This window comes from Blastomyces gilchristii (assembly GCF_000003855.2).
Source record: "Blastomyces gilchristii SLH14081 genomic scaffold supercont1.31, whole genome shotgun sequence".
NCBI lineage: Eukaryota > Fungi > Ascomycota > Eurotiomycetes > Onygenales > Ajellomycetaceae > Blastomyces > Blastomyces gilchristii.
Window position 1 is genome coordinate 135,040 of NW_003101652.1, and position 14,330 is coordinate 149,369.

General features: G+C 41.2%; 6 protein-coding genes across 6 annotated transcripts; 4 read left to right on the forward strand and 2 right to left on the reverse strand.

Annotated features, from left to right (window-relative positions):
* Positions 1–2,195: 2,195 nt before the first annotated feature.
* BDBG_08876 (uncharacterized protein) lies at positions 2,196–3,290 on the reverse strand (the record flags this gene model as incomplete). The annotated part of the gene is made up of 2 exons (XM_002620661.2): positions 2,196–2,781; positions 2,851–3,290. The coding sequence occupies 2 exons, from the start codon at positions 3,288–3,290 to the stop codon at positions 2,196–2,198; spliced, it is 1,026 nt and encodes a 341-aa protein (XP_002620707.1).
* Positions 3,291–6,097: 2,807 nt separating this feature from the next.
* Positions 6,098–6,915, forward strand: BDBG_08877 (uncharacterized protein; the record flags this gene model as incomplete). Its single annotated transcript, XM_002620662.1, has 2 exons — positions 6,098–6,180; positions 6,237–6,915. The coding sequence occupies 2 exons, from the start codon at positions 6,098–6,100 to the stop codon at positions 6,913–6,915; spliced, it is 762 nt and encodes a 253-aa protein (XP_002620708.1).
* A 948-nt stretch (positions 6,916–7,863) lies between these two features.
* BDBG_17911 (serine/threonine protein kinase) lies at positions 7,864–8,664 on the forward strand (the record flags this gene model as incomplete). Its single annotated transcript, XM_031725528.1, has 1 exon — positions 7,864–8,664. The coding sequence occupies one exon, from the start codon at positions 7,864–7,866 to the stop codon at positions 8,662–8,664; it is 801 nt and encodes a 266-aa protein (XP_031581087.1).
* A 10-nt stretch (positions 8,665–8,674) lies between these two features.
* On the forward strand, positions 8,675–8,995 carry BDBG_17912 (uncharacterized protein; the record flags this gene model as incomplete). Its single annotated transcript, XM_031725529.1, has 1 exon — positions 8,675–8,995. The coding sequence occupies one exon, from the start codon at positions 8,675–8,677 to the stop codon at positions 8,993–8,995; it is 321 nt and encodes a 106-aa protein (XP_031581088.1).
* A 220-nt stretch (positions 8,996–9,215) lies between these two features.
* Positions 9,216–9,526, forward strand: BDBG_17913 (uncharacterized protein; the record flags this gene model as incomplete). The annotated part of the gene is made up of 1 exon (XM_031725530.1): positions 9,216–9,526. One exon carries the CDS (start codon positions 9,216–9,218, stop codon positions 9,516–9,518), a length of 303 nt encoding a protein of 100 aa, XP_031581089.1. The 3' UTR covers positions 9,519–9,526.
* Positions 9,527–12,029: 2,503 nt separating this feature from the next.
* On the reverse strand, positions 12,030–12,802 carry BDBG_08879 (uncharacterized protein; the record flags this gene model as incomplete). Its single annotated transcript, XM_031723768.1, has 2 exons — positions 12,030–12,053; positions 12,136–12,802. The coding sequence occupies one exon, from the start codon at positions 12,800–12,802 to the stop codon at positions 12,362–12,364; it is 441 nt and encodes a 146-aa protein (XP_031581090.1). The 3' UTR covers positions 12,030–12,053; positions 12,136–12,361.
* Positions 12,803–14,330: the final 1,528 nt, after the last annotated feature.

Consider the following 14,330-nt stretch of genomic DNA (forward strand, 5'->3'; position numbering starts at 1 on the left):
AATCCTGTCACTACTGTTAGCTTTGTCTCTAAAAACACATCACTTTTGCAGAAAATTTCATATATAGAACAGAATATATTGAGAGATCTGTAAGTCACTTATTAACTATATTTTTCACATTTCAAATTAATATATAAGAAACTCACTTATTACATATTTAATTTGAATGAAGATAAGAAAAGAAAGATCTACACAGTCAGTAGAAAAACTCATCTATTTCTTTATATCATATATAGTATATGCACTGTTAATCAGTTAACAACTGTTGCTATACAATAAAGATAATTTCTAATTCAGTAATCTTGAGAATATAGAGACTATACTCTTAAAGAGAAGAATATTATCATACTTCTAACTATATTAAGACTTTACTGCAGTTTCACACAACTTATTACTTTTATATGAATAATTTCATCTCATCTGAATCAGTTTTCAACTACTCTATAACATCATTCAGATATATTATAGAAAGATTCAATTAATAAATATAAGAATCTCACTTCTATATAAGATTAGCAGATTACTCTTTCTTAGTAATAAGACACTGCTGAGGTATTACTTCAGCTATTCTCACTCATGAAATAAGAGAAGAGTATTCACTCATTGTCTATATAGAATAGCTAGATACTGACTTCTTATTAAAGAAGCAGTGATTCATTTTTCTTCTACTGAAATATATATAAGAGTTACTGTATATCTTATACAATCTTCTTAGTATACTAAGTATCACATCTGTAATATTCTTATAATAACTCTGTAGTCTATGAGCTCACTATTTAAGCAAGATAGTTAAGCTTACTTATATAACTTCTTAAACAACTATCTCTACATAACACTGCTGACTAGTCACTGCTTCGGTTCCGTCACATTACATATCTGTTAAAAATTATCTTTCAGAAAACACAGATCTCTGAATAAGAAGATGTAAGTATTTAAATAATCATGTTTTATTAATAAACTGTTGAGAGATACTCAGTAGAAGAATGAACTAGCTTTCTCTATTCAGTTAGTATACAAGCTGAGTCTCTTTAATAGAAATGATAAGAAACTGTATAATAACTATATTCTTCACTGTTTTATAATATTATCTGCTGACTGACTAATCTATCAGTATAAATCATTCTTAAAGCTGCTTATAATACTTTGTAATATAATAAAGACATATCAGTCTCTTTATCTGAATAAGAATATTCTTTATCAGAATATTTCAGAAAACAATATAATAATCACTGATTCAGATAATGTGAATAATCACTTAAGTATGTTAATCAATCTAGATCTTGCTAAAGAAGTTGAGAGTGAGTAAAGTGACACACAGTATCAGACTGATATAATAGAGTTCATGATAATCAAGATACTGCTCAATATTAATTATATTTATCAGTATAATCTTGAGTTGTTTTTCTACATGCTTATCTGGCAGTGCATCTGTCATAACTGAGAAAAGAATAACTATTCTAAGAATAGTAAACTTCATGTCTGATATACTGATAACTATGAAAATATTGCAAACATCAAGCTTAGCCATATAAGCAAAGCTGAAAATATGAGATTCAGGTTCATTTTGAGAGAGTTCTCTTCAAAGTTCTGTGATGTTTTATCACTTTGCAGAGCTCTATGAGACATACTCTTTCCTTACAATGACAAAGATCTTATTGTTGGCACTCCTCAAGACTCAGACTGCTTATATGATTCTATTATTAAGGCATATGATGACACAATCGCTCAATTTGAACTTGAAAACCTCACTAGTGATAAATCTATTTAGTGTGCTCTCAGGGTTAAAGTAATGTCCTGCTGATTTGCTAAGTTAGATAGTTGATTTTTGATAATATTATTATTTTTCGTTTACTTATATCCAACATTTGCCTGATGAACTTGGGGATAAAGCTACAATATCCTGGAGCATGGCTGGGAAGATTGGAAAGGCGCTCATTGGTGACACTACAGAATCAGTAGAGTTTCGGTATAGATGTTAGAATTTCAGTCTTGTGACAGCCGACTCATTCTGCGCTTGAGCTCAGCCCACTCCTCTCTATAGCAATCTCTGGAGATCTACATGCCATCGCCGCCGCTTTCCACAGTTTAGGGGTCACTCGCCAGACGTGCACGCCTGGCCCGTCTCCCTATATCTATACTGGATTTCCACTATGGGATAAAAGTAGCATCCCCTAGAGCCTGGCTCGAAAATATAGCTAAGCGGCAAGCCACGCTTGCATATACCTCCAGGTCGACGCTCCGTCGGATACCAACGCCTCGGAGGGTGAGCCATCCGCGTTACGCTGGAAAGCATAGCGTAGAATGGCACCGATCCTGGCCGCCCGCTCAGCCATATCGCGAACTTGGTCTCGCCGCGCATTATCCCTAACTCCAGAGGCAGACCAGAACTCGGCCCAGAAAGCTTCATGCAACCGCGAACGGCATGCATAGTCGTGCCATCCATCGCGGTCCATATATCCCGTCGTCAAAAACAGGCAGTCCAAGTCCATACCGAAGGGCAGTATCGCGGCAAGAGACCAGTCGACGATACCTGTGATTTCGTAGGTGTCCTCGTCAACCAAGATGTTTGTCCTAGAGAGGTCGCCGTGCGTAAGAACTTGTGGATACTCCTGCGCAAAGAAAGCAGGAAGGCTTCGTTTTAATTCCAACACTGCCGAGGTCCCAAGACCGGACGATGACGATAGTGATAGTAGATCAAGTCTGCGTTGAATTCTGTCGAGAGTCTCTGCTCGTGCTTCTATGGTCGTATGCTGCGGCTTAGACCAACATCGAGCGAAGTACCTAACAAGTATGAGCAATCAGGTACCTATGCCCCAGCCTAGGAAACAGGCAATACGCTGTCCTCCTTACCTAGCAAGGTGCTGAACAAAGCAAACATGCCTGACCTCCGCCAGCCCATCCATCGCCACTTGACAAGTAAGAGCGTCAAGGCATGAGATTCCGGGCAAGTACGGCATGGTGTAGAGGGTGAGGGGCGGATCAGCACCATCGACCATGCCGTAATGAGATGTCTCAGGCACGAGGTGGCCATGGACGGCCTGTGCCAACTCGCTCATGCCCTGATCGAGGTGGGCTTCTGGCTCTCGGAAGGATACAACAAGGTCCTGCTTTCCTGCGTGTCGACCTGTGCAGATAACAGTGTAGCTCATCGAGCCTGGCGTGTCGACGTTGCGAGCATCCGAAGCGCCCGAGATGGATTGCGCAATTCGGTCGCACTGGAACCGGGTGGGGTACTTGCGCCCCTCGAAAAAACGGTTAACGGCCTGTTGAGCCCAAGGTATCTCGACCATGGCTGCCGGTGACATATAATGACAAGAACGAGCAAAAGCAGCCCGCTCCAAAGTCTCCTTAAGGGCCAGAATATCTTCAGCTAAATCGCAGCTCCTACTTGAAATAGCATCGCATACGCGTGTGTTCTAGCTAACACAGGAGCGGTGGCTAACTAAGCCGAAGACTAATACAATGGTGCCAAAGAAGTTGATCGTGGTGCGCCAACTTTTGACCCACTTTTCTGGACACAACGTTCAACTTCAGTGCTCCCTCTAAAATATACATTCACTACACACCTCACCCATATTACACACATATTACTAATACAGTACGACCGTACCCAACACCCAGTTTCTTAGTGTAGAGATAGATTAAAGAGTTGAAAATTAGAATTAGTATTAGAATTAGTATTAGAATGAGCTAGAATGAGCTAAAACCTTTGAAAAATATGAAAAATCAATATTATGAGAGGTGTAGAGATGATGTGTGATATGTTGGTACTGCCATGGGTCAAAACTGAAGTGTGGTTGGAACCACGCCCAGCTGTTTTTCCGGCCCGAGCTAGCACCATGTTCAACTGTATGCCAACACTCAGGAAGCAGCGTCTCACCCAACCTCGTTATGTAAGCAGACCTCGCAGACAGGGCCTGTGCAAGCACCGTGTATACAGAAAACTTGACCTCGCTAAGTGCGCCACTTGACCTCATTACATAATCATGACCCTGACCTCGCACAATACAGTAATAATCAGTTGATAATTGACTTTCAATCTTTCAATTCACTCATTCATTCAGCTCATCAATCAATCAAAGCATGTATAGCTGATTCATAATCAATTAAATAAACAGATAAATTCATATAGAATATAAAGAGATATTTTACAGAATTTTAAAATATATCAAGATAAAAATATTTAATAATTAATTTTAAATTGATTTTAAATTGATTCTGAATTGATTCTGAATTAATTATAGTAATAAAAATAGATTTAATCTATATATTTAAGTAATTAATAATTGATTGAAAATCAGTTGATAATTAATTCAGTATTATTATTAAATTCAAGAATAATTTCAGTATTAAATTGATTTTAAATTGATTTTGAATTCATTCTGAATTAATTATTAATTAATTATAGTAATAAAATAAATTCAATCTGTATATTTAAGTAATTAATAATTGATTGAAAATCAGTTAATAATTAATTCAGTGTAAATTATATAAACACTTACTTTATTATTAAATTCAAGAATAATTTCAGTATTAAATTGATTTTAAATTAATTTTGAATTAATTGTAGAATTGATGGTAAATAATTAAGAAAGAAAGAGTGATTTCAAATTACAAGAAAAGATGTATTGAGCAAGGTCAGGTAGTGGCACAGGCCACATTTGTGAGGTCAGCTTACATAATGAGGTCAAGTGGCGCACTTAGCGAGGTCAAGTTTTCTGCTTCCTGGCAAGGACCCAACCTCTCTAGCTTAAAATACCATGACAGAGTATGACAGCTCTTTAAAATCAATTGAGAATTCATTAGAAATTGATTAAATTTTACTTGTAATTTTATAAAATTCTTGAGAATTATGAGAGAATTATGAGAGAATTATGCGAGAATTATAATACCACACTATTACTAGCTGTATTTCTGTATTTTGCGAGGTTATCTGTAAGGTCTGCTTATATAACGAGGTCGGGTGGGGCACTTAGCGAGGTCAGGTCTTCTGTAGTCGTCACCATAACACTAACAATACAAAAACCACGACTGTGTTGCCATGGGAGCGCCTCCACTCCTGACAGTTCGACCAAAGTGATACTCATTGTCCCAGTGGACGGCTCTGAAGATCTTAATATTGATACCCTGCTTCCAGCGCAACAGAACACTGAAGCAAGTCTTCTTGGTAGAGATATTCGGGTCAGGAGTGACATGTGATCTGCTGAAGGATAGCATCCATTTTCTTGGTCATGCAGAAGACGTTCTAGAAGTTCGCCAATTAAAGTGAGTAGTATACAAGGCTGAAGGCGAGTTGCTGGCGTTCCCTGTGGTGCCTTCCGGGCCGTTCCGTTCAAGTTGTTGAATTTTAGAGAATAACTTCGGCGGACAATCACTTGGCATCCCTACATTTGTTTTGTTGGCAGTTCTGCGCGTTTGACCAGGTTATCAGCGATATTAAAGATGCAGAAGCTTAGGTGGCGATTCCCACATAAACGATGCTTCCAAGTAAAGCAGATGGTAGAGGCAAAGAAGGATTCCAATGCCGCCAGACTAACTTCAGTCGCACACAGAAATGCAGTCGTTAGCAACCAGGTTGTACGTGGCGCTGGTTAATTGGACAAGGAGCAATGCCATGGACACAGGGCTGCCCGTGCGGGGCAGCATCCCATCTGCAAATACAACCATTGGTCTTTCCCATTGATACAACTTGTTGGCGCCCACCCTTGACGGCCTGCGGAAGCGGAGCGACGACCCGCACATACTGCCATGCATATTGATCCAACGCTGGACCAACCATGACGCTCGACACGCACCACATGCATATTCGTTAAACCAACAACCAACAGACTCGGCACGCATTACAGGAAGCCAAGAGAACAAAATATCCAGGTCCCCTTAGCTTCTACAGAGCAGGGTTTGAAGCATCAGGACCAGCAGAATCTCCTCGGGCTGATCTGGACAAGTATAAATTCCTCGTGGAGTCTGCAGTATTCTCACGGAGCATGTGTTCTGCTCCATCGACTCCTCGCCTACCGTCCGCCTATCTCATACGCTCTCGCAGTGAGCTACGCCAATACCTACTCTTTGTCATATACAACTCTTGTTGCTCGTCACCATGGCCACTGCCAGCATTCTCCCTGCCATTGCCGGGCTGCAGCGCCCTCCAACTATCCAAGACCTTGAACTGTCACGGGCTGTGTATGTCTTCCATTTCCTAGCTTTCACTGGCGGGTCGCTAATATCTACACTTTTAGACATAATAGCCTTGTCCATCCTGAGGAGCAGCCAAATATCTCTGACGCCACACTCAAAGCCTTGGGCGAACTGTTCGTGCGCAACAGCGTCCAGGACATCTTCGGTGTTCACCTACTTCACAGCCACTTCATTGCACCCGAGGGAACTGTACTGCTTGGGATCGAGGCCCAGTTGTCGGAGAGGTCATCCGCCTGCTGGACCAAGCCAGTTTCCGTGGCGGAGCTAGCCAACAAGGCAGTCCACGGTCACGTCTTTCGACTGCAGTCCGACGGGATGTTCGTCCCTTACGAGCTCCACGAAGGCAAGGTAGATGCTAAAGCAGCTAGCACCGAACCTAAATTCTTTCAGGAATTTGCCAACTTTCTACACCATAACAACCTAGCTGACTTGATTGCTTTACAACTGCTTGACAGCTCCCGGAATAGCACCAGTATGGAGCTTCTGGTCGGGCCCCAAGGCACTTTGATGGTGGATGAGAAGGACCTCATCGGGTTTGATCCGCCCCGCATCACCACTGGTTGGTCCTTTAAAGTAGGAGACGACGGGGTCATTTCTTGCAAGGGTAATGATGTCTACGCGGCCAAGAAGAACACCCACGGAGTCTTCCAAGATTCAAAGCCGCTTCACACTGTTGAGGCTTTGATGGAAGCTCTCCGCGGGGAAGGGGTGATTGCGTAACCTGCTTCAGCTGGGGCAGATACCGCATGGCCTTGGTACACAGATTCGGGGACTCCGACGCTGGAAAAGGATTGTCGGCTGAAGTTTGATTTTCCCCTTCCCTTTCACCTAACAACCATGTTCTTGGGTTTTATTTAGTTAAGAACCGGCACTATTCTAGCGGTCATGACAGGCAGCTCCGGGCGCTATCATTTTCTTACAGCCGCTATTGCAGTAGCTTTTCCCGTAACCATTATCAAATTAATGCATTACAATGCCTCCCCGTGCTGAACCTCCAACAATAGTACAGTGGATGAACCAATAGGAATCGTGCATGCGGATGTACTCCTGCTTCCTCGGTCATGGAAATTTGTGCAGGATAACGCTTCCATACATGTTCCAGGCTGATGGAAGCTGGCTTGTAGGGCAGAGCATCGCTACTTGGGATGGGCATTCACCTGCTTAAACCTTTTGCTGGACTTGGATGAAATGTTACGTGTAAAAAGATACCCTGGACAACTAACGAATAAAAGTGCCGATTCGATATCGTAGAAGGCGGATGTAGTTAGGGTGGTAGACTATTCCAGAAAACTCTTTGTAGAGTGGCCTGATTGACTCGATGTCGAACCGGCTAGGCCGTTCGAAGGGCGCGGATGGGATAAACTGAATATTGATTTTTTGAAGCCTTTCTAATTATGTTTTCGTTTCTTATGTAGTTTCTGTCAGAACTGTATGATATTGCTTGCTTCTTCTAACCAATATTTGTGTGCGTTGCTGAGCGCCATACAGCTCGGTAGAGGTCGGATAAACACCGGACCGGTGGATAACCGCTAGCAGTTTCCCATTTTTACAGCTTCTTTAACATGTCAGCGGCATCCAAATTCTATTGAAGGAGAGACTTATTTTTGCTAGTTGTTAAAAAATCAAAGCATTTCCCACACCCCTCCCCAGGAGAGCTTTCCCGTTGTCATGCCCCCCCAAATCACAGCGTGGGAAGACCTAACCTTCTTCCACGAGGAAGTTGACGAAACTGGTGAATTCCGACACACAACCTTTGCAGTGCTTGACGAAGATGACACTGCCTACTTTGGCAAGTTGAATCTTCCCAAACACAACATCACTTTTCTGCAACTTACATCTGCTCTCGCTCCTATCTCTGGCAATGACCTTTTTCCAGAATGGGCCCCGTGTAACATGGAGCTCACCCAGGCTCAGGAGCCGCTTCCACCCAACACCTATATCAAACGCCCAAACATTTCTCTATACGATATCTTCCAAGAATATAATGTCCTCAGCCTCATTCCTAAAGGTCTACTCGAAGAAGCCCAAGCCATGGAGAAGATCTCTGAACACCCACACCCCAACATTGTCTACTATCACGGCTGCCGAGTTCGCCGTGGCCGTATCACCGGCCTCGTCCTTGACCGCCACCCCAACACGCTGACCGACTATCTGAAGAACAAGGTTGGGTCCATAGACAAGGAGTCCTTCATGCAGGCCCTCAAGTCAGCTATTTACCATTTACACTCTCTTGGCTGGGCCCACAACGACCTCCATCCAGGCAACATCCTGGTCGACGAGGACGGCATGCCGATCCTGATCGACTTCGGGTCAGCCCGCGAGATAGGTGCTAAATTAGGGACCAGCCGAGGGACCAAAGGATGGATTAACAAAGATATGAAGGATTATCATACGTCAGACAACCACCATGATTTGTTCGCTCTGGAGAAGATTTGCAGCTGGTTGGAGGCCCCGATATTTGATAATTAGATCCTCGAACATGCAGATATTGTTAAAGAGGCGCACTTCCTGGAACTACACTTGGAGCAGGAATGGCGAGGTACCGTACGACAACCGTACCCTCCGCTGTCTTGTGATATCGCCCGCTGGCCGGCCGATCTACAAGTATGAATCACCCTTGGAGCTGCTCATGGTGCTTCGCGATGCAATAAAGACACATCAGTCTCTTTACTGGGATGGGAACATCCTTCATCAGGATATTTCAGAAAACAACATAATAATCACTGATCCAGACAATGCGGATGGTCACTCGGGCATGCTAATCAATCTAGATCTTGTCAAAGAAGCTGGAAGTGGGTGAAGTGGTGCGCGGCACCTGACTGATATGATGAAGTTCATGGTGATTGAGGTGCTGCTTAATATCGACCATACCTATCAGCATGATCTTGAGTTGTTTTTCTACATACTTATCTGGCAGTGCGCCCGTCACGGTTGAGAAAAATTAAAGCAATTGCAGAAGTTATATCAGCTATGTGTCTGGCCAGAAGATAATATGCTAAAGAAATGGTGCACGGAAAGTCATGAGAAAATCGCAAACCTCAAACAAGGTGAAAGACAGTATGCTGAAGGAGTGGTACACTGGAACTTATAAAAAAATCGCAAGAATCAAGCGAACCGATATGGGTGCAGATGGGCTTGAGGATATTTTGACTGAGTTTCCTCCAGTGTTTGAGTTTGTCAAATCACTTTGCAGAGCTATACAAGACATTCTTTTCCTGTACAGGAACAGAGGCATTATTGTTGACACCCCGCAAGACCTGAAGCATTTATATAATCCTGTTATCAAGGCATATGATGATGTGATCACCAAAATCAAATCTTGAGTGTGATGAATCAGGCACAAGAGCAAGAATTCCCTGGTAAAGGAGGCTCAACAGGCGGGACTTCAGTAGTAATGTGAGCTACCATTGGGTCGGGAGTTGCCGAAGGAAAGCACTTTGATTGGTGATTGCCGCCCAAGAGGCACCAAAAGGCCAGAATATAGAATCCTCGCTTGTATGTAGCACGTATGCTAGCGGGACTGGATATACGCATCCGCACACTTCAGTCAGGGATCGCTGCTCGAAGAGAACGCCCGTGTCAAAGAAGGTGGGAAAGCAAGACCCTCACTGGTATCCAACGCGTACACTAGTGAAACTGGATATCTATTAAAGGTTCCTTTCTTTACCCAGCTTAGTATAGTTTCATAGTTAGTATTCAATAGAATGAGCACTTCTACAGATATTGAAATCAAATCTTGAGAGTAATTATATCTAGTGTATTTATATAAAATATATTAGAATATTAGTGAGTTGAGTCATATCAGTTTCTTCTTTACATATTCTAGGACCAGCAAAACTGCATTGACTCTGTAAGATATTTGTGAAGTGTTATAAGCACAATGCAAATAGGAGCCTAGATAAGAGCAAAGGCATCTTAGTTCCTAGTTCAGTCTATGATGGGTGAAGCATGATAATTTGTCTAAGTGCCCTTCATCAGACTCACTCAGCACTTTCATGAAATCAACTTCTCACATCACTCTTCTTCAAATTTAGTCTCATATATTCTCACAATTCATCTCACAACTTTATCACTTGCATTCTTTCAGAGACTGTTGATGTGAGCAGAATTTAACAGTACAATATTCAGTGTGTGTTCTGCTCAAATATCTTTGCAATGAGTTCTCTTTTAAAGATCAAAGCAGTATTCTGAGTAGTGAACATTATGAGTTGTATAAAAAGTCTGAGCAATGATCACTTCACCAAACCTCAATACATCAATGAACAGATCTTGAATATATTTCAGCTTCAGTGTGATGACTCACACAGTGACAAACTGATAAGTTGTTAAATTACACAGAACTCACTGTCTATCAGTGAAATAGAAAGATGCTGATACAGAATCAGTTATCTTAAGCAGATTCACTGAGCAATGACATTTCTGAACTAATTCAAGAGCATGTCTCAATAAAATATCAGAGAAACTCAAATGTAACTCAGGCTTCAGCAAGTTCATAGAATTTGACTGCTTAGTCAGAATAGTTCTCTGTTTCTCATTTGTGAAATTGAATAGTCTCAGCTCATCTTTGTCAAATTCTCTATATGATCATTGATTATCCTTGTCAGTGCAAGTAACTGAAGCCCCTGCTCAAACACCTAAGAACTTGGTAAAATATTTCATAATTACTGACTTAGAAATGATTCAGAAGTACTGATAAGTAAGGTCAAGATGCATCATATCTTGAATATCAAGGAGGTTAAAAATCATGTAATGAAGCTCAGCTGACAGGGTAAGAATTTGTAGACTGAGATGCAATGAGCAGTTGATCTTCTTGTGAGAATCCTCAGAAGGCTTGAATACAGTTGAAAGTGGAGAAGGGATAGGTCTAGCAAAAAGAAACACAATCCAAGCAACAGAATCACTGAAAATCATTTCATTAAGTGTTCCTCCCCAGGAAGTTCTTTCATATAGCCCAGTCATGGCAAAAGAGAAATCCTGGTTTTGTGCGGTGTGGCAGAAATATTCTCGTCGGCAACAGTACTTATCCATATTCGATTGGCTACCTGAAGAGCCTGCAAGTTATTAGTAAGGGAAAAGCACAATGTGAAATCTGGTGTCTATATACTTATTTGGCAGTGTGCTACGTTGTGACCAGGCGTTTGCTGATAACTCGAATAGTGGAATAAGAAGCCAAACTATAATTATATTTTGCTGACGTAGATCCGCTAGTCGTGGTGTATGGGCTTGGAGAAGCTCTTGATGGCAGAAGATAAAATCGGTAACAGGCCCGTGATACTGGAAGGCGAGGGGGTTTTGGCGAGTGCAAGATCAATGAAATAAATTTGTAGCTGCACAAATTCGTGTAAGATGATTTGTGGTTAAGATAATGCTTTGGATGTTGGTCCTATACAAGATTGAAGCGCGTTTCAGCCTCGACGTTGTGGAACAAATTTGGAAAGGTAGCTCCTTGACGAAAAAATCCATTAATTTCACTAAGTTAACTATGGCCAGGATCATGATGATTCCCCCAAGTGGCCAGGCGACTCAGTTATCTCGGCTCGCGATGAGTAGGTGCTACAGAAGACGAGCCCTGGGTTACTGCGCAATAATATCACAATATGCCGGCACTGCTTTAATTGATGTCCATCAATCAAGCATCCTTCTCACTCTCTCAAATTCTTAGCTTCCATCCATTTACTATCAAACTCCCATCATCACACCAACATTCCCCTGTAAGCCCTGATTAATACTCGAGCTTATTCCCTTAGCATCTTGTAGCACTCCCCGCAAGATATCACGCAACACCTCCGATTTAACATCAATGTATTAGCGTAGACCTCCGCCTCGAAAATGATATGAATTCCCTGGTTCGCTGTTTCCTATCTAATATCAGCAAAGAAAGAGCCTTGAGCCCCGCCGAGAAGGGTCTTAGCAAAACTGTGTCCAAGTTGGGTATTTTACGTTTTGTCAGTGGCTGCTACATTTCGGACTTACAGAGACATCGGAGGGTGCTGGGTGCATCAAAACTATGTAGTAGCCTTTAAGCTTTAACTACAAAGAATATAATATCTACATAGCAAGCCTCATATCATTTGTACAGAAGGGCACCAATGGAGTATCATTAGACATTTATCCAATGCGAATATGAGATGGGAACAAGTTGAATCAATACAGTAACAGGTCGTAGCTAGAATATAAACCGCGCCTTCTTGGAGCAGTTCCTCAAAGGTGGTCTCCCACACCGCTTAATGGATCTGTGGCTCTCTACCTTCCCAGATTTAGTGTGAAACTCATGGACCAACTCCTCACATCCAGGGATCAGATCATGTTCAGGCTGCCAAGAAGAGTTGTAGCCTCTCCATTTCACCAAGTACCACCGCATCCCTCGGTCATCATCCTCCACCATTGATTCAAGGATTTTATCAACCAGCCACTCCTCCGTTGTCACCCCGCCATCTTCAATCAACACTGGCGGTGGTGGGATCTGGCCCTCAGAGTTGGGCTCTTCATCACTTCCAACACTGGATTCCCGGCTGCACGTACTTGGCGCGGCTAGAGAAATTGAGACCCTATCATTGTAGCTCAGACCCTGATCATCGTCATCAATGATGATGAGTGTATCTAGCATTCATAAGAATCCACGTGAGAATAGAGGGGAGTGAATGATGAGAAGCCAAAGAAATCAAGGGGAAAGAGATGTATCTTTGCTGTCTCCAGCACTCGGGGCTCAGGGCTCAGACATCACATCACCTCATTCATAAACCAGTCCCGGCATATCTTTGCTCGAGTTGGTATCCATCACACTGCTGTCACTGTTGCTGTCACTGGAGAAGCCACTGTACTGTGAGTCAAAACTGGTGTTGCTCTCCTCATTAGACTGACCGTGTGACCGTGTCTGGGACCAGGACCAGATTTTTTGATAGTCTCATTACCAATTCGACTGATCCCATTACATGGTTTTAACATTAGATAGTAGTCCCATACTGTCTCAGTGGGACTTACTGTCTACTCTTGTCACATTTTTCAAATGAGACCATGATTTTCACTTCTCAATTTAAATTATTTTTATTGCTTTAAATGACTTTAAATCTCATTTGAGTGTTATCAAAAAGTGTTACTTTTTAAAAAATTAAAAATAGTCTAAAAAAAACCTTAAAATGTCTAAAAATAGTAACTTTATATCAAGAATGAGATTAAATGAGATCAAATGAGATCACTTTCTCATTTTTTTCAAGTCATGATTTCATTTTAAGATCTGATATATAGTCACTTTACATGTTTTTTTAATAGTCAGTCTCAGCAGGATTCATGCCAAGAAATGTATGAGACTAGATCAAATGAAATCAAACATGAAATTCATGATCTCAGTGACTAGTCTACTTCTCATCATCTTCATTGTAGTCGCGGGATTGTGTATTTATAGCTATGAACATCGATGTATCTGATGAGTCGGAATTGACATAGAAGAGACTATGCAGTGAATTTCAATTATTATCACCTGTATTAATATGCAAATCTAGATTCTGATTCTGAATATCTGTTATCTTCACATTTGAGCTGATTACTTAACTTTCAAGTATCTTAGATAACTTCTTGTTAATTAGCTTCTCATTCTTATCAGTTCACTTTTCAATTGCAGGTTACTGAGTATAAAAAACCAGCATTCACTGAAATTTTATACCTGATACTGTGATGTTTGAATTGAAATGAAGAAACATTATGAGAGCGGTGATTTAGTCAGCTGAATACAATAGAGAAATGAAGTAACAAAGTAGTGAATTTAAAAGAGTTGTAGAAGACTCAAGTTGTTTTGAAATGAAAGAAAAATTCAGCTTTTCTGAATCTTCAGAGTGAGAAAGAAATATGCTGAAATATCTTTTCAATCTTTAAAACTGATGTCTCACTGAGATCTCACAGCTGACTTATTCTAGATAGAAACTATCAGCAGTGCAGAAATATTAATATGAATAATTAAATTAAGAATCATTTATTTATTGAACTTTGTACTTAAATGTAATCTCTAGAGAGTTTTAATATATTGTTAGTAAAGTAAGATTAATACTCTTCTTTACACTCTGACTAACATAGCTCAGCTGAAACTGTTCATTAGCATAATACAAATATTTCACTTATAACATCAATGATTGAGCTGATGA